A 19,644-nucleotide genomic window follows, 5' to 3' on the forward strand; every position below is an offset into this window, starting at 1 on the left:
GACAGGAAACAACAGAGTGGGAAAATAACAAATGCCAAAAGAGAACAGGAAATGAGAATTTTTCTTCAGTAGGAAGCTTCCCACAGTGGGGTAGGGAGAGGGGGAGTGTGACACAGAGTGAACTGGAACAGTGCTGAAGGAAGTAGCCACTGGTGGCAGGTGTGGTATAGAATGTGCTCTACACGAAACCCTACCATTAATGGTACTGTACGCCTAGCCTGTAGCACTGTAGCACTGTTGTCTCATTGTTCATTGATTTGCTTGAGCGGGCACCAGTAATGTCTCCATTGTGAGACTTGTTGTTACTGTTCTTGGCATATCAAATATGCCTCGGGGAGCTTGCCAGGCTCTGCTGTGCTGGCGGGATACTCTTGGTAGCTTGCCGGCCTCTCCGAGAGGGACGGAGGAATTGAACCCGGGTCAGCCATGTGTAAGCTCCAGTTCTGTTTATTTATCTTAATCGAATCACTGTGAGATAGTTACAAAATTTTCATGGTTGAGTTTTAGTCATAAAATGATTAAACACCCATCCCTCTCCCAGTGTACATTTTCCACCACCAATGCCCCCAGCATCCCTCCCTCCACCCCCAGCTCACCCTTCCCCCTGCCTCTATGATAGACAATTTCCCCCATACTCTCTCTCTCTCCACCTTTGGGCATTATGATTTGCAATACAGATACTGAGAGGCCATCATGTTTGGTCCTTTATCTACTTTCAGCACACATCTCCCATCCCAAGTGATCCCTCCAACCATCATTGACTTAGTGACCCCTTCTCTATTCCAGCTGCCTTCTCACTTAGCTCATGAGGCAGGCTTCCAACCATGGAGCAATCTTCCTGGCCCTTGTCTCTACTGTCCTTGGGTGTTAGTCTCATATTATCCTACATTTCTTTTTAAAGCTTGTACAATAAAGTTTCTAGATGATCTAAAATTCCAACTTGAAGAAACCATGCAGGCAGAAATTATCAGTTTTTTTTTAATGTCTGACAATCAGTGTGGGTTGGCTGTTCATTGATTTCCGTGTAGGGTAATGGCTTGTGTCAAACACTGAATTAAAAAGATGTTTAAACCTATTAGGCCTATTTCACTCACCAGTATTAGGTGTGACCTGATAATCTAATTTTCCAATAAAAATGTTAAGTCCAAAAATTCTAACCAGGGGCTGGAGCAATAGCACAGCGGGTAGGGCGTTTGCCTTGCACGCGGCCGACCCAGGTTTGAATCCCAGCATCCCATATGGTCCCCTGAGCACCGCCAGGGGTGATTCCTGAGTGCAGAGCCAGGAGAAACCCCTGTGCATCACCAGGTGTGACCCAAAAAAAGCAAAAAAAAATTCTAACCAATTTCCCTAAAATGTTAATGGAATAAATAGATGTTATTAAGGCTGAACTAAATAATGATGTGGGGCTGGAACGGTAGTACAGCAGGAAGGGTATTTGCCTTACAGGCAGCCGACTTGGACGCAATCCCTGACATTCCATAGGGTCCTCCGAACACCACTAGGAGTAATTCCTGAGTGCAGAGCCTGGAGTAACCCCTGAGCATCGCCGCGTGAGACCCAAAAAAGAAAACCCCAAATCCTAAGTAATGAGTTAAACAAGTTGCTTCTTCCCCTATTTCCTAGCTAATTTAGAGAAAGAAAGTTCAAAGAAAATCACATTTGATTAGAGCCCGAGGCTAGCAGACCTCCAACGCTGGGCAGGATGGCTGTACTTGAATTTACAATCCCAATATAAGTCTCAAGGGAGGGAAAAATCAAAACCCCACCATCAATTGCACTGGCAGTAGAGGACCAGCGGAGGGCAGTAGACAGCCACGAGGCAGAACTCCCAGGACGGGTTCCCGCGGCTGAGAAAGTCAGGGCTGGGCGTTCACACAGGCTATGCGGGAGAGACTCGGGCGACCGCTGCAGAGCGAGCAGGGCCGTGGGAGAACGGGCCGCACGGCATAGTGGAGAGGACTCAGCTCCCCTTCAGGGGAAAAGCAAGCGGGGCTGGAGAGACAGCACGGGGGTTAAGGCATCCACCTTCCATGCCAGCAACTTGGGTTCAGTCCCCGCCCTCTCTTGCACCCCAACACTTCATAGGGCCCCCTGAGTCCCGCCAGGGAGTGATCGGTGAGTGCAGAACCAGGAGTAAGCCTTGAGCACTGCTAGGCATGCCCCCCTCTCCCCTCAGGAAAATAAAATAAGTGAATAAAATGTTTGCCATTTCCCCCCGCGTGGACCTGCGGAATTGTATTAAGTGACCTTTAGAGGCTTCCAGAACAGCTTGGACGGCCCTTCCATTTTGTGCCACAAGTTAGGCGTCTCAGTGGGCCTCAGCGTGGTTCCCATAACCAAATCAGTATGTGCTGGGGCGCTCTCCCTGCACGCGGTGCCATCCCCGGCATTCCAAATGGTCCCCTACCTGCCAACTCCAGAGGGCAGAGCCAGGAGAGAGCCCACAGCACAGCCTCGCGCGGCCCCAAACACACTAAATATGCAGGCGCCGAGAAATGACCCAAAGGGCTAGAACACAGGCTCTGCACGCACGAAGCCGAGGTTCGTGCTCGGGAACGGTTCTCCTGTGCTATATCTGCAACAGAGGAGCCCGGGGTGTGACCCCAGCAAACTGAAGCGGCATAGAAATTTGTCCGGGCGTCTCTGATCTGGGGCTGGGGGTGCGGCTCCTGGCAGACAGAGACCAGGCACAGTTCCGATCAGAATCGGAGTCCCAGTGAGAGGAATTTCTAACACGGCAATCATGTGAACCAACAAATGAGATAAAATTGTATAAATCTATGTTAAAGCAAAAAAAAAAAATCCAGTGTTTCTGGGTCTACTGTGAACGGGAAGTTAATGTGCAAATTAATTTGGAAGCTATTTCTGAAATACTGGCTTTCAGATTTTATCTACCAACTTTCCGTACAAGAAAGGAAGACTGACTTTAAGAAGAGCTGACATACGTTCTTTCACTTTAGAAGCACCACTCAAATGGAAATCATTTTATTCAAAAGGCAAAAACATTTCTCCGTTTTTAGATTTCATCTCTAGCTTGAGATATAATTGGCATGTATCATTGAATTAAAATAGCATTTTCTGATCTTTATTTGGTTGAAAGGTATATTGAAGAACAGGACTAGAGTTTCAGGAGGAAAGTAATATATATATATATATATATATACATATATATATATGTATATGGACTGGAGCGATAGCACAGTGTGTAGGGCAGTTGCTTTGCACGAGGCTGACCTGGGTTCAATTCCTCCATCCCTCTTGGAGAGCCCGGCAAGCTACCGAGAGTATCCTGCCCACATGGCAGAGCCTGGCAAACTCCCCATGGCATATTCGATATGCCAAAAACAGTAACAAGTCTCACAATGGAGACGTTAGTGGTACCTGCTTGAACAAATCGATGAACAATGGGACGGCAGTGCTATATATGTATATTTATATATATATATATATATATGAATATGAGAGCGAGAGAAGGAGGGGAGAGAGAGAGAGAGAGGGAGGGAGGGAGGGAGGGAGGGAGAGAGATGCTTCTGCATTCCACTACTGAGTGTCGGCCCCAATCCCACCCTGATCTATTTTGGTACCCAATTTAAACGTGGGGTCTGGCAGGAAGGAGTACACTACAAATGTCTGATGAATAAATGAATTTCTAGGCTGAGCTGCAGCTGGAGAATTAGCAGTGAGAAGTTCCAAAAGGTTGAGGAATGAGCTAGGGATGTTGCTCATTGCTAGAGCACACACTTGACATGTATTAGGGCCTGGGTTCAAATCCGGAGTGATTAGTCAGTCTTGATTATATTGCCCAGCGGCATGGCCCAGTGCTCAGATACAAGTTTTCATATGTGAGGCCCTAGGATTAGTCCTTAGCACAGCAAAATCTAAATTTTATTTTAAAAATTCATACTGACTTGTACTCTGAGATGATTTCCCCAGTTTAAGCACTTAAACTGCTATACAACTTCCTTTTCATGTAGGGAAAAGCCTCCAATATTTAGAGTTTTCTCCCAATTCTCATACATTTCTCCCTGGGCATAAAGCCCAGTTCTTTTTGATTTGAATGTTAAAGACTTTTTAAAGTGAAAAAGAAACAAACAGTCTTTTGATAACATGTGCACACAAAAAACCTTATGTGTTCCCATGGTGAGATTATGTTGTCAGAAAAATGATGTCATAAACCAATGTCAAATAGGGTTGTTACCGTGGTAGAAAAAACATTTGGACAAAGGCCTGGGCATGAATATTTTTGTTTATGTCCTACTTTTGTCTATTTGGGCCAACGTTCAAAATGATGGAGTAAAAAATATAACCCAAAATAATGAAACTTCTATTATTAATACTAATGGTATGTACTTAATCTTCTAAATGATAAATCATGACTTCTAATATTAATTCAAGCATTTAGCCATTGTATATGTATAGCCAATATATTTATAATCAAGTTATATAATCAAGTTTTTTATGTATAGTCAAATTAGCTATATTTGTTTTAAAATCTCTTTCTTTTTTGGTCATTATTGGTTCTGGGGTGGCTTTTTTCTTGTTTTGACTTTTCTCTTTTTATTGAGGTATCATGGTTTACAATTGTCTGTATTATTGTCATATACTTGCAATGTTCCTTCCCTTTCCCCGCCTCCAAAGAGTGAATAACCCTCTACCACGGTCCCATGGTCCCCTGCCCTCACTGCAAGCCTCAGTTTTCTGTTATATTGACTAAAATTTCTGGGTTTTTGTCCACTGGTGAGTGTATAATGCCTTGTATAAATTATAGATTTTCTTTATGCTTCATAAGTGAGTGAGAGCATCTGCCATTCGTCTTTTTCCTTTGACTACACTTAGCATGACACCCTCCAACTCCTTCCAGATTATCTGGTGTTTAGACATTTGGGTTGTTCCCAGGTCATGGATATTGTAGATAAAACTATAATGAACAGAGGTATATGGTATATTCTTTTTTTAATTTAATTTTTTTTAGATTTTATTATTGAATAGATCTTAGATAGATAGATAGATAGATAGATAGATAGATAGATAGATAGATAGATAGATAGATCTTTACAAAGCTGTTCATGATAAGGTTTCAGTCATACAGTGTTCCAACACCCATCCCTTTACCAGTGTATGCTTTCCAGCACCAGTGTCCCCAGGTTTGCTCCCATCAACCCCCTGACCCCACTCTGCCTTTATGGCAGGTACTTTTTCTCTCTCCCCACACCCTCTTGTTTTGGCCTTTGTAGTTTGCAATACAGATACTAAAAGGTTCTCCGGTATATCCCTTTACCTACTTTTAACACTCAGTTTTTATCCAGTACGATAATTTCCAGCTATTATTGTCATCCTGGTCCCTTCTCTATCTTACCTACCCTCAGCCAAACACACACACACACACGTGATTGATTCCAACCACTGACCAGTCCTACTAAACCCTACTTTCCCTGGCTGTGGATATGTCTTCTACTATATATAATTTATATGTGGTATATCCTTAAGGATTAATAATGTGGTGTTCTTTAGAGCCCAGGAAGGTGATCTCTAGGTCATATGACATTGCGATTCTTATTTTGTTTTATAATTGTGAATTAATTTTATTTTTTAGAATGTGTTTTATTGGTGTTAGAATTGCTAATTTGCTTTTGTCAATTAATTTATTTTTAATTGAATCACTGTGGGATATAGAGTTACAAAGTTGTTGATGATTGGGTTTCAGTTATACAATATTCCAAAACCCTTCCCTTCACCAGTGTACATTTCCCATCACCAATGTCCCCAGTTTCCCTCCCTCCCATGCCCTCCCACTCCCGTCTATGACAGGCACCTCTCTCTCTCCTTTTGGGCATTATGACTTGCAATAAAGATACTGAAAGGTGATCATGCATATTCCTGTATGTACTTTTAGAGTTCAGTTCTTGCCCAGAGTGATTATTTCCAACTATTATTGTCATAGTGGTCCCTTCTCTATCCTAACTCTCCTCTTCCCGCCACATACTTGGGACAAGCATCCAATGGTGAGCCAGTCCTCCTGAGTCTTGTTTTTGCTATCCTTGGATATTAGACTCATACTATGCTTTTATAATATTCCACAAATGAGAGCAATCTATGTCTGTCCCTCTCCTTCTGACCCGTTTCACTCAGGATGATACTCAGCATGTCTTCAATTTATAAGCAAATTTCATGACTTCCTTTTTCCTTGTTGTTATAAAATCTTTTTCTTGAACATTGCATTAGTAAGCCTTCAATTTCTAGCATGGGACTGGAGCAATAGTACAGCGGGTAGGGTGTTTGCCTTGCACTCGCCCAACGCGGGTTTGATTCCCAGCATCCCATATGGTCCCCTGAGCAACACCAGGAGTAATTCCCGAGTGCATGAACCAGGAGTAACCCCTGTGCATCGCCGGGTGTAACCCAAAAAGCAAAAAAAAGAAAATCTAGCATGTATACCTATTTTCCTATTTTCAGTACTCAATTCTACCTTTCAGTGCCTGTATTGCAAACTATAATTCCCAAAAGGAGAGAGAGAGAGAGAGAGAGAGAGAGAAATGCCTGCTGTGGAGACAGAGTAGGGGTAGGGGGTGAAAAGAGGGAAACTGGGGACATTGGTGGTGGGAAATGTACACTGGTGAAAGGACCTGTGTTGGAGCATTGTATGACTTAAATCCAATCATGAACAACTTTGTAACTCACTTTGTATCTCACGATGATTTAATAAGACTCTATAAATTAATTTTTTTCATCAATCAAGATCTTTATTCACCCTTCAACTCATCTTTTATTCATTTTTAAGTTGAAGATCAGTATGTGTCAACATTATCTTCAAACTGATCATAGAATGAATGGAATGCACAAAAGTTAAATGTACCATTTGATTTGTTCGAGCGGGCACCAGTAACATCTCTCATTGAGAGACTTATTGTTACTGTTTTTGGCATATCCAATACGCGCGGGTAGCTTGCCAGGCTCTGCCACTCGGGCTCGATAATCTCGGTAGCTTGCTGAGCTCTCTGAGAGGGGTGGGGGAATCGGAACTCGGGTCGGCTGCGTGAATGGCAAATGCCCAACCGCTGTGCTATCGCTCCAGCCATTTGAAGTGTTGAAAAAATTAGTAGCACTGTAGCACTGTAATCCCGATGTTCATTGATTCGATAGAGCAGGCACCAGTAATGTCTCCATTGTGAGACTTGTTACTGTTTTTGGCATATCGAATACGCCACAGGTAGCTTGCCAGGCTCTGCCATGCGGGCGGGATACTCTTCGGTAGCTTGCCAGGAGGAATTGAACCCTGGTCGGCTGCGAATTAGTAATATTTTATATCTCAAAAATTATCCCTGGGAATTCTTTCTCACCCACAACAGAGGCAAGCACTGTTTTGATCTCTTTTATTCAGCATAATGTTTGATACTCCACATCTGTTGTGTAAGCAACAGTCTGTTGCTTTTTATCTGAGGGACATTGCATGAATGCACCATGGTTTGTTTTCCATACACCTGATTATGGACACAAAATATCTCCAGATTTTAGTTTGTATGAACAAATGTGCTGTGAACATTCTTAGATAGGTCGTTTATGGACATCTATCCCTAATGTAAATATGTGGAAGTGGAGTTGATATTCTCTCTCTCCTCTGGTTTTGAAAAGAGTCAAGAGTTGGTCTTTCTGTTTAGTTACTAAATACTTTTTTTAATTTAATAGTTTATTTTTAATTAGTGAGTCAACGTGAGGGTACAGTTACAGATTTATACATTTTTGTGCTCATGTTTCTCCCTTACAAAGTTTGATAACCCATCCCTTCACCAGTGCCCATTCTCTACCAAAAGTAAACCCAACATCCCTCTCCCCCCTCCCAAGTCCTGTCTCCCCCCACCCCACACTGCCACTATGGCAGGGTGGGTATTCCCTTTTGTTCTCTCTTTCTGATTAGGTGTTGTGGTTTGCAATAAAGGTGTTGAGTGGCCATTGTGTTCAGTCTCTAGTCTATATTGGGCCCGCATCATCTTTCCCCCACATGACCTCCAATCACATTTTACTTGGTGTTCCCTTCTCTGAGATGCCCAGAATGAGAGACCAGCCTCCAAGCCATGGAGACAACCTCCTGGTACTTATTTCTACTATTCTTGGGTGTTAGTCTTATAGTCTGTTATTCTATAGTCCACAGATGAGTGCAATCTTTCTATGTCTGTCTCTCTCTTTCTGACTCATTTCACTTAGCATAATACTTTCCATGCTGATCCACTTATATGCAAACGTCATGACCTCATTATTTCTAACAGCTGCATAGTATTCCATTGTATAGATGTGCCAGAGTTTCTTCAACCAGTCATCTGTTCTAGGGCACTCGGGTTTTTTCCAGATTCTGGCTATTGTAAACAGTGCTGCGATGAACATATAAGTGCAGATGTCATTTCGACTATACTTTTTGGCTTTTCTGGGATATATTCCCAGCAGTGGTATTGCTGGGTCAAATGGGAGCTCACCCTCTAGTTTTTTGAGAATCGTCCATATTGTTTTCCAAAAGGGCTGAACTAGCCGACATTCCCACCAGCAGTGTAGAAGAGTCCCTTTCCCCCCACATCCTCTCCAACAGCGGTTGCTTTTGTTCTTTTGGATGTGTGCTAGCCTCTGTGGTGTGAGGTGGTATCTCATGGTTGTTTTGATCTACATCTCTCTGATAATTAGTGATGTAGAGCACTTTTTCATGTGCCTTTTGGCCATTCGTATCTCTCCCTTGGTAAAGTTTCTGTTCATTTCTTCGCCCCGTTTTTTGATGGGGTTGGATGTTTTCTTCTTGTAGAGTTCAACCAGTGCTTTATATACCCTTGATATCAACCCCTTATCTGATGGGTATTGTGTAAATATCCTTTCCCATTCTGTAGATAGTCTTTGATTTCTGGTCGCTGTATCTTTTGCGGTGCAGAAGCTTTTTAGTTTAATGTAGTCCCATTTGTTGATCTCTGTTTTTACTAGATTGCTTAGTTCCGTGTCATCTTTGAAGATACCTTTATCTTCAATATCCTGGAGGGTTTTGCCTACCTTGTCTTCAATGTACCTTATGGTTTGTGGTCTGATGTTGAGGTCTTTAATCCATTTTGATCTGACTTTTGTGCATGGTGTCAGATCGAGTTCTAAGCCCATTTTTTTGCATGTGGTTGTCCAGTTGTGCCAGCACCATTTGTTAAAGAGACTTTCCTTGCTCCACTTCACATCTCTTGCACCTTTATCAAAGATTAGATGATCATACATTTGAGGTTGTGTGTGGGGATATTCCACCCTGTTCCATTGGTCTACAGTTCTGCTTTTGTTCCAGTACCATGCTGTTTTAATTGTTACCGCTTTGTAGTAGAGTTTAAGGTTGGGGAGGGTGATGCCTCCCATCATCTTTTTCCCAAGAATTGTTTTAGCTATCTGTGGGCGTTTATTGTGCCATATAAATTTCAGGATTGCTTGCTCCATTTCTTTGAAGAATGCCATGGGTATCCCTATAGGGATCACGTTAAATCTATATAATGCTTTGGGGAGTATTGCCATTTTGACAATGTTTATTCTCCCTATCCATGAGCAGGGGATATTTTTCCATTTCCTCATGTCCTCTTTTATTTCATGAAGTAGCGTTTTATAGTTTTCTTTGTAGAGGTCCTTTACTTCTTTAGTTAAGCTGATTCCAAGGTATTTGATTTTCTGGGGCACAATTGTGAACGGGATTGCTTTTTTCATGTCCCTTTCCTCTGTCTCATTGTTTGCATATAGGAAGGCCATGGATTTCTGGGTATTGATTTTATAGCCTGCGACTTTACTGTATAGGTCAATTGTTTCTAAGAGTTTCTTACTAGAGCTTTTAGGTTTCTCTAGGTATAGTATCATATCGTCTGCGAATAGTGAGAGCTTGATTTCTTCCTTTCCAATCTGAATCCCCTTAATATCTTTTTCTTGCCTGATGGCTATTGCTAATACTTCCAGTACTATATTAAAGAGAAGTGGTGAGAGTGGACATCCTTGTCTTGTCCCCGATCTTAGAGGAAAAGCCCTTAGTTTTTCTCCATTGATGATAATGCTTGCCATAGGTTCATGGTAGATGGCTTAGACTATCTTGAGAAAAGTTCCTCCAAAACCCATTTTGGTGAGAGTTTTTATCATGAATGGGTGTTGGATCTTGTCAAATGCTTTTTCTGCATCTATGGATATGATCATATGGTTTTTATCTTTACTTTTGTTGATGTGATGGATTATGTTGATTGATTTCCAAATGTTAAACCATCCTTGCATCCCTGGGATGAATCCCACTTGGTCATGGTGTATGATCTTTTTGATGAGTTGTTGGATTCTATTTGCTAGTATTTTGTTGAGAATCTTCGCATCGGTGTTCATCAAGGATATTGGTCTATAGTTTTTTTGTTAGTGGTGTCTTTGTTTGCTTTTGGTATTAGGGAGATATGTGCCTCGTAGAAACTGTTCGGAAGGGTTCCTGTCTTTTCGATTTCCTGGAAAAGCTTGAGGAGAACTGGCAACAAGTCTTCTTTGAATGTTTGGAAGAATTCACCAGTGAATCCGTCTGGACCTGGGCTTTTGTTTTTGGGGAGACTTTTGATTACAGTTTCGATTTCCTTGATATTTATGGGCCTATTCAGGTATTTCACGTCTTCTTGGCTCAGTCTTGGGAGATTGTAGGAGTCAAGGAATTCGTCCATTTCTTTTAGGTTCTCTTGCTTCGTGGCATACAGACTTTCAAAGTAGTCTCTGATGATCCTTTGAATCTCCTTGGTTTCTGTAGTGATGTCCCCCTTTTCATTTCTGATTCGGATTATTAGGGTTTTCTCTTTTTCTTTCTTTGTGAGTCTTGCTAGCGGTTTATCAATCTTATTTATTTTCTCGAAGAACCAGCTCTTTGTTTCATTGATCTTATGGATTGTTTTTCGGGTTTCCATATTGTTAATTTCTGATCTAAGTTTTATTATTTCTTTCCTTCGATCTGATTTGGGTTCCTTTTGCTGGTCCTCTTCTAAGATCTTGAGCTTCGAAGTCAAGCTATCTATATAGGCCCTTTCTTCCTTTCTGAGGAAGGCTTGCAGAGCTATAAATTTTCCCCTTAACACAGCTTTAGCTGCGTCCCATAGGTTTTGGTAGCTTGTATCTTCATTCTCATTTGTTTCTAGGTATCTCTTGATTTCTTCCTTGATTTTCTCCGTGACCCACTCATTGTTCAATAGTGAGTTGTTTAATTTCCAAGTGTTTGATTTGGTTATCCGAGTCTGTGTGTGATTAACTTCCATCTTCAGTGCATCATGGTCTGAAATGATAGTTGATACAATTTCTATCTTCCCAATTCTATTAAGGTATAATTTGTGGCCCAGAACATGGTCTATTTTGGAAAACGTTCCGTGCGCGCTGGAAAAGAATGTGTATTCTTTCTTTTTGGGGTGTATAGCCCTGTATACGTCTACTAGCCCTGTCTCCTCCATTTCTTCCTTCAGGGCCATCGTTTCCTTGCTGAGTGTTGTTCTTGTCGATCTATCCAGAGGTGATAAGGCAGTGTTGAAATCTCCAACTACTATCATGGTGCTAGTTATGTCCTCCTTAAATTCTGTTAGGAGTTCTTTTAAGTATTTAGCTGGTAGTTCATTAGGTGCGTATACATTTAGGAGTGTGATTTCTTCCTGTTGTACATATCCCTTGATTAATAGAAAATGACCTTTGCTGTCCCTTCTGATCTTTTTCAGCCTGAAATCAATGCTATCGGATACTAGTATGGCCACCCCCGTTTTTTTTTTTTTTGAGGGGGCTGTTTGCTTGCAGGATTGTTTTCCATCCTTTGATTTTTAGTCTGTGTTTGTTCTGGCTATTCAGATGTGTTTCTTGTAGGCAGCAGAAAGTTGGGTTTAGTTTCCGAATCCATTTTGCCACTCTGTGCCTCTTGATTGGTGCATTTAGCCCATTAACATTAAGAGAAATTATTGTTATTGGATTTTGTGCCATTTTTCTGTAGGGTTTGTTGTTCTTATAGGTCTTTTTCCTTGTCTTATAGTAGCCCTTTGAGTCCTTCTTTTAAATTTGATCTTGAGTCTATGAAGTTCCTGACCTGTTGCTTGTCCGTGAAATAATGTATGGTTCCTTCAAGTTTAACTGAGAGTTTAGCCGGGTAGAGTATTCTTGGTGAGGCATTCATTTCATGAAGTTTTTTCACCATTGTCTTCGGGCTTGGAGGGTTTCTTCTGATAGGTCTGCTGTGAATCTAAGGGGTGCGCCTTTGTATATGATCTCTTTCTTTGATCTTGCTACTTGCAGTATTGTTTCTCTATCCACGGCATCCATCATTCTGACTAATATATGCCTTGGGGATTTTCTATTTGGGTCCCTTTTAGCTGGCACCCTTCGGACTCCTTGTATCTGGATGTCCGCATTCTCTAGCTCTGGGAATTTTTTAGCAATGATGTCTTTAATGGTGTTTTTTTCATTGGGATTGGTTCCGTGTGGTTCCGGCACTCCCATGATTCTTATGTTGTTTCTCCTGAGGTCGTCCCCTAGGACTCTAACTCGCTCTAGAGCCATTTTGAGGTCTTTTGCCATTATTTGCTGTTGTCTATATGCTTTGTGCAGCTCATCTTCAAGCTCACTGATTCTGTCTTCGGCTGTAGTCATTCTACTATTGAGGGCTCCTACCGAGTTTTTCATTTCATCTACTGATTCTTTAAGTTGTGTGACTTCTGTTCGTAGCTTTGAAATTTCTGCTCTCATTTCTTCCTGGATTATCTTGGTGGAGCGTTCCAACAATGCATCCATATCCTCCCTTAATTTATTGGATGTTCGTTCCATACTTGTGTTGAGTTCGTGAACCATCCTCACAATTTCCTCTCTGAATTCTTTATCTGAGAGGAGGGTGTATTTCTGGGAGGTCGCTGCTGAGGTTAGTGAGATATTTTCTTGACTCTCTCCTAGTGGTGGGGATTTTGTCAGTTTCTTCATGTTGTTATGGGCTTTACTATCTGGAGCTCTTGTTAGCTTGGGAGGGACCTTGACTGAAGATTTTTGGCTATGCTCTTTTGCCAAAGGACTTTTCTGTGCACGTTGATGTGTTCATTGACAGTTTTTGTGAAGTTAGGGTAGGCTAGGTTAGTTGAGTATTAACATATAGTAACTAAGATGATCAGGGAGTTCTTCGGAGGTATGGGTTCAATCAATTGTGGCCAAAGGATAATGCATGGAATGGTAAGAAAAATATCTGCGGCCGTGTTAGCGGCCTGTGCTCCGGAAAGAGGCCACGCCCACTTTTGTGGCCACGCCCCCAAACGAGAGGACATGCCCCTAACCTGTTCGGACACGGGAGGGCGGGCTCAGGCGCGGTGGACGAGTGGCTGGGACCTGCCCGGTGGGGCTGGGGTGCTCCGAGCTGTCCCGCTGCCGCGGGCGGGCACGGAACGCGGGGGGCCTATAAATTAATTTTTTAAATTTCTAGCATAGAAAGTAGGTAAGGGATATACATGATAGCCTTTTAGTAAATGTATTGCAAACCATAATGTCCAAAAAGAAAGAGGGAGAGAGAGAGAAAGAGATGGGGGAGTACAAGCCATAGAGGCAGGTTGGGAGAAGGGTGGTAGGGAGATGGGGGACAGTAATGGAGGGAAATGTACGCTGGTGAAGGAACAGGTGTTGGAACATGATATGGATGGAAACTCAATCATGAAGAATTCTGTAACTGAACATCTCACTGTGATTGAAAAAAGATTTTCTAGCATACCCTAGACTTTGACTTCTGTGCGAAAAAGTTAAGCAACACAGAAACATAAAAAGCAAATAGAGTCTTGCAGTCTGAGAGAGAGAGAAAGTATAGGGTTAAGGTGCTTGCTTTACAAGTTACACACTCAGGTTTGAGCACCAAGCCTAATCTCCCTTAGAGCCCCCAAAAGACATTCCCCTCCCACGCCCAATTCACCAACCAAACCAGATAACATTATGTAAGTGAATCTCACAGGTTTCACCAGGAATTTTTTTTCTTGTTCCATCCTCCTTCCCACAACATACACTCACATGTACACCTAAACATTTTTGTGCATTCATACCTGAAAAATATGCATGCATACTCAAAATCCTTGGCAATGTGTTAGTTAAGCAAGCCACAGTAGAGGGATAATTCAGATATCTGTAATAATTAGCTACATTTGGCATGAAGAAAGTGACCAGGGGCAATTTAACATGCTTATAGAAAGTTGTGGATGCAGAGATTTGATTCTGATCTCTAAAGGTAAACACTCTCACACCAGAAGGGAGCTTGTATATCTAACAGGTTTTCCTGTTATACAATCTTTTTGACAGAACCTAAGCAGCATGAAACAATGCAGATCAAAATGGAGGGCTTCCGGAGGCGTCTCCTCACTATCATAATCGCTGTCATAATAGCAGGTTTTGTGTTAGTCTGTTTTTGTTTCATTCATTATAACTGTATGACCGAAGAGCATCCCAAAAGAGAAAGGAGAGAAAGGTAAGTTTTACACCTTTATACCTTTATGTTAAAAATGCAATGTGGTGTGTGTGTGCGTGCGTGTGTGTGTGTGTGTGTGTGTGTGTGTGTGTGTGTACTCAAAGAGTGGGGAGTTAGGGCTGAGTGGTAGAGTTCCTGCTTCCCATATGTGAACAACTAACTGGGTTCTATCCCTGATACCCAAATGATACCAAAACAAGCCAGATATTGGTGATTAATACTATTGATTTTATTTGTTTGTTTGGGGTCACAGTAGGAGATGCTTAGGGATTACTCCTGGCTTTGCACTCAGGAATCACTCCTGGTAGTGCAGTGCTCAGTGCTGGGTGCTGGGGACCTGGTAAGGCACACACCCCACCCACTGTACAATGGTTCCAGCCCTTAACTGTGGATTTTTAAAGAGCTATCCACTCCTTGGAGATGGAAACTTTCACTGCAGGGATGGCTCTGAAACATCCTCAAATGTATTCTCAATGTAGTTAAAGCTGTCTCCTGTCTAGATTTCATCTAAGCCCCTAGACCACTTCCTTGTAAACTGAGTCTAGGAAAAGCACAACTATGTGACTCCAACAGAGACCTAGGGAGAGGAGGGAATACATGGGCTCAGGTGCTTGCCTCACAATTGGGTCTACCGGATTCAATCTCCAACAGTGCATGTGGTCACCTGAGCACAGAGCCAAGAAGAGCCCATGAGCCTTCCACTGAAACTCCACTCTCTTCCCGCCCCACCCCCCCAACAAAAAAGTAAAATAAAGTGGGGAAGGAAAGGTAGTCACTGGGGGCTGGAGTGATAGCATAGCGGGAGGGCGTTAGCCTTGCACACGGCCAGCTGGGGTTTCATTCCCAGCATCCCATATGGTCCCCCGAGCACCACCAGGAGTAATTCCTGAGTGCATGAGCTAGGAGTAGCCCCTGCGCATGAGCGGGTGTGACCCAAAAAGCAAAAAGTAAATAAATAAAATAAAATTTAAAAAAAATTAAAAAGAAAGGTAGTCTCTGAGTACAGATGGCAAGGTGTACTGTTTAAAGATACAGAAGGCGGACCGTTATTTGCTCTTATGAAGAGTTCTTCACTCTGGGGGTCTTAGTTCCCACCTTTCATAGAAGAGAAACAGTTTGACTCTAATGTGTTCCCTAAAGTCTCCCCAGCCGAGGACTAGGAACTCAACCATACCAGTGCTCCCTTCATTTGTTTTACTTGGGGCATTTTTCTGTTTGGGTTTTGTCTGGAGGAGCCACACGGAGCTCAGCATTCACGGAACACTCCTGGTGGGACTCCGGGGACCATCTGGGGTGCCAGGGATCAACCTCAGGCGGGCTGCATGCAAGGCAAGCGCCCCACCCACTGTACCATCGCTCCAGTCCCCGTTTATTTTATTGATTTTGGACAAGTGGCAGGATTTACTGGGGCAGCGGGAAGAAGGGAGGTGGAAGGGGGGGAAGCTCAGAACCTCTCAGAAGTGCAGTGTTTGCCACTTGTCTAGAGGCCCATGGTTAGGGAAATATAGAGATATTTTGTTTGTTTGCTTGCTTTTTGGTGTTGGGGCCACACCTGGTTGTGTTCAGGCTGACTCCTGGCTTTGCACTCAGAAATCATTCCTGGCAGGCTTGGGGGGCCGTATGGGGTGCCAGGGATCAAATTTGAGTTGGCTGCATGCTAGGCAAGCAACCTACAACCTAAAGCATTATTGCTCCGGCCAATATTCGGGATATATTCTGGGATGAGCCACTGTTCAGTTACCATGTTGTCAAACTCATTCGCATCAAACTGGGTAAAGCCCCACTATTTTTTTTTAATTTTTGTTGAATCACCATGAGATAGTTACACGCTTTCATGTTTGGTTTACTATCACACAATGATCAAAAACCCATCCCTCCACCAGTGCACATTCCCCACCACCAATCTCCCCAGTATATCCCCCTTTCCCACCCTCCCCCTGCCTCCATGGCAGACAATATTCGCCATAGTCTCTCTCTACTTTTGAAAGCCCCAGTTTTTGAAGATGTGCATTTCCGGCAGTGGCCGGGGAACTGGGTCTTGACCGACTAATGCCTTAGTCACGTGCTCCTAGTTCTGCAGCTGGGGGCCAGACCCTCGCCCTGTGCTCTGGGACTTTCCGAGGGCATGCTGCATGCATGTTTGCAGTCAGCATGGCAAGTGAATGAGCATTTACCACAAAGGACTATCTCTAAGGTCCCTCAGGGCAGCCTGAATAAGCCTCAGGCTGCAGAGGTACCCAGGAGGATGTTGCCCACAGGGAACTTGACATGAGTTTGAGGGAAACAAATTACCTTGAGTCTGAGAGATAGTACAAGGGGGAAGGCCCTTGGCTTGCTTTGGGAATGCCCAGAATAATGCCTATCAGGATGTATGGTCCCCCTCGCACTGCCAGGAGTGAACTTTGAGCACAAAGAAAGCAGGAAACCACATACACTGGTGGATGTGGCCCCCCAAATTGTGTTAATAAATATGCGAGGTAGATAACTTGGTGATGTAAATATGATAAGAAAATAATAACCTTGGTCTAAAGAGCTTATTTTTTTCTTGGAACAAATCGAAATGTATGTCTTGGAACAAGTCGAAATGTATGTATATCAGTTATGAATAAACTTGTGCATTTTTCTATGACAAGGATAATTTTTGGAAGAAATGAAATGCTTTGGTTTTTTTTTTTTTGCTTTATGGGTCACACCTGGCAATGCACAGGGGTTACTCCTGGCTCTGTACTCAGGAATCACCCCTGGTGGTGCTCAGAGGACCATATGGGATGCTGGAAGTCGAACCCGGGTCGGCTGCATGCAAGGCAAACGCACTACCCGCTGTACTATTACTCCAGCCCCAAAATGCTTTGTTTTTATAGCTGAAGAGTAGATTTGAAACAGCCTTGTGTTACTCTGTACATAAAATATATGGTGAGCTAATGTGGTTGAAACCATAAGATAGACTTAAAATAAGCGTTGATGGGCCAGAGAGACAGAACAATTGGTAGGGTGCTTGCTTGGTATGAGGCTGACCCGGGTTGAACCCCTGGCACCACATATGGTCCCACAAGCCTCTCTGGGAGTGACTCCAGAGTACAGTGCCAGCAGGAAGCCCTGAGCATTGCCAGCTGTAGCCCAAAATTCTCCCCCAGATATTTAAAAATATAAGGAATTCAATGTGTGTTTCATATCCATAACCTGAGTCAGGGCAATTCTTAGTTATCCTACTACAGTCCCAAAATGACGAGAAGTCTAAATTCCTATAGTGGCCCATGTTTTCTGATAATAGCAATAGTACTCTCACTGTCACTGTCACTGTCATCCTGTTGCTCATCAATTTGCTCTAGCAGACACCAGTAACGTATCCATTGTGAGACTTGTTTTTACTGTTTTTGGCATATCGAATATGCCACGGGGAGCTTGCCAGGCTCTGCCCATGCGGGTGGGATATCCTCAGTAGCTTGCCGGGCTCTCCGAGAGGGGCAGAGGAATCGAATTTGGGTCGGCAGCGTGCGAGGCAAACGCCCTACCTGCTGTGCTATCACTCCAGCCCAGCAATAGTATTATTCTCCAGTATTCTATCATGTTATTATCTCTAGGATTTTTTTTGAAATAGTCATATGGCAAACTTCTATATTTTCAGGGTCAAGAAGTATGCAAGATCTCCATCACACAGGTCATCCAACACCTCATTAACTGAAAACCTGATACCCAGTCCAAACTGTGAGAGGAACAAGTATAGCGATGACAAGTTATCTCAGGTCTCAAGCCAGAATAAGGCATTTGCCTCATCCAATGTAGAGATGAAGATCAAGATCCTGAAATCAGAAAAGGCTAGAGCAAAACTTTTAGGTGAGCCATCAAAACAAGAAATTCCCTGCAAGATATCAAGACTGAAAAAAGGAGTTAGGCCATCCAATTCTCGAAGGAAATCCAAGGGATACCATAAAGGGAAGTCCCCCCGTTCACATAAGATAGTCAGTAAAGTACATTCATCCTATCGAAGTAGGGTAGTCAAGACACCTTTGCCGGTCACTCTAGAAACTAGACACATGCGGCACATGTCATCCAGTTCTCTCCACGCACACAATCAGTTTGTTTCAGCTACCATCCAGAAACTGCTAAGGTCCTCTCATCGACGAAGGTTAAGCTGCACAGACAAGACACACGACTTCCTTATGCGCCCATTAGCCAAATCTTGTCACTGCCACAAGGACATATGCCTGATTTGCAAGATTTCTGAGCTTGTGGTAAACAGTGTTTTTGAGACCAAGTGTAGACACAGATCTTGTCCAAAGAAAAGATATTTTTCCAGATCCTTTCGAGGGGTAGAATCCCAGGAATATGTGGTCCATGACAATCTGAACAAAACTGATGAGATGACAGTGGCCACTGACGATAATGATGATGACAGTGACAAGGAGATAATCATATTTTGCAAGGTAGACTATAGTGATGACGCCCTTAAAGAATTGCATGTTAAATAAAGACTCAATGTGAATTGAAACCAACATGAAGAAGCAAAAAAATGCCAACATTTTTTGAATGCTCACTGTCCTTTAAGACACCAGTGAGGGGGGACAATCCACTCGTCATCACTATTTAGCTCAATTTTATCCACCTGAGAAATGATTTATTTTAAAAAAAGGAAATTAAATGTATGGCATAGCAACTGATTCATGTCATCGTTACTGCATTTTATTTATGGTTTTAATGTTTAACTTTCCTTTTAAGGCCCCACGTACTTTCCTTTTAACCTTTCATAGGAAAATGTAGACGTTGCTGGAAGTAAAAAGTTTAGAAGCCTTATTTTCTGTTAACACTGATAACACCTTATCATGTTTCAGAGATCTGGTCACTTGGGTAGGAACCATAAACATAAGCCATAAATATAAATGCACACACATACCCAGAAGGGAACTGCAAGATGGTATGTTGGATGAGCCCTCACCAGATGTTCCCATACAGTTATATTATCTTTCTGGACCTTGGAGGAAATTACGGTATAATTGAACTATCATTTTAAACTCAATCCCTTCACTCTGTGAAATTCCCTTTGCTGCAATGACTTAGAGTCACACACTTGGCTGTAGCACTTGCCCTCCTGGCAGTGCAACCCTTCGGAGTTTCAGTGTTTCGGAACTTTAATTGTCAGTGTTGACTGGTGATCACACACTTGGTTGTGGCGCGTGCTGGCAGTC

The 19,644-nt window shown here is 42.8% G+C and overlaps 1 protein-coding gene across 1 annotated transcript; it reads left to right on the top strand.

The window, feature by feature from the left end:
* Positions 1–14,175: 14,175 nt before the first annotated feature.
* Positions 14,176–18,930, top strand: CXHXorf66 (chromosome X CXorf66 homolog). The gene is made up of 3 exons (XM_012932277.2): positions 14,176–14,224; positions 14,296–14,461; positions 18,087–18,930. The coding sequence occupies exons 1-3, from the start codon at positions 14,176–14,178 to the stop codon at positions 18,928–18,930; spliced, it is 1,059 nt and encodes a 352-aa protein (XP_012787731.2).
* Positions 18,931–19,644: the final 714 nt, after the last annotated feature.

Source organism: Sorex araneus, chromosome X (assembly GCF_027595985.1).
Source record: "Sorex araneus isolate mSorAra2 chromosome X, mSorAra2.pri, whole genome shotgun sequence".
Lineage (NCBI taxonomy): Eukaryota > Metazoa > Chordata > Mammalia > Eulipotyphla > Soricidae > Sorex > Sorex araneus.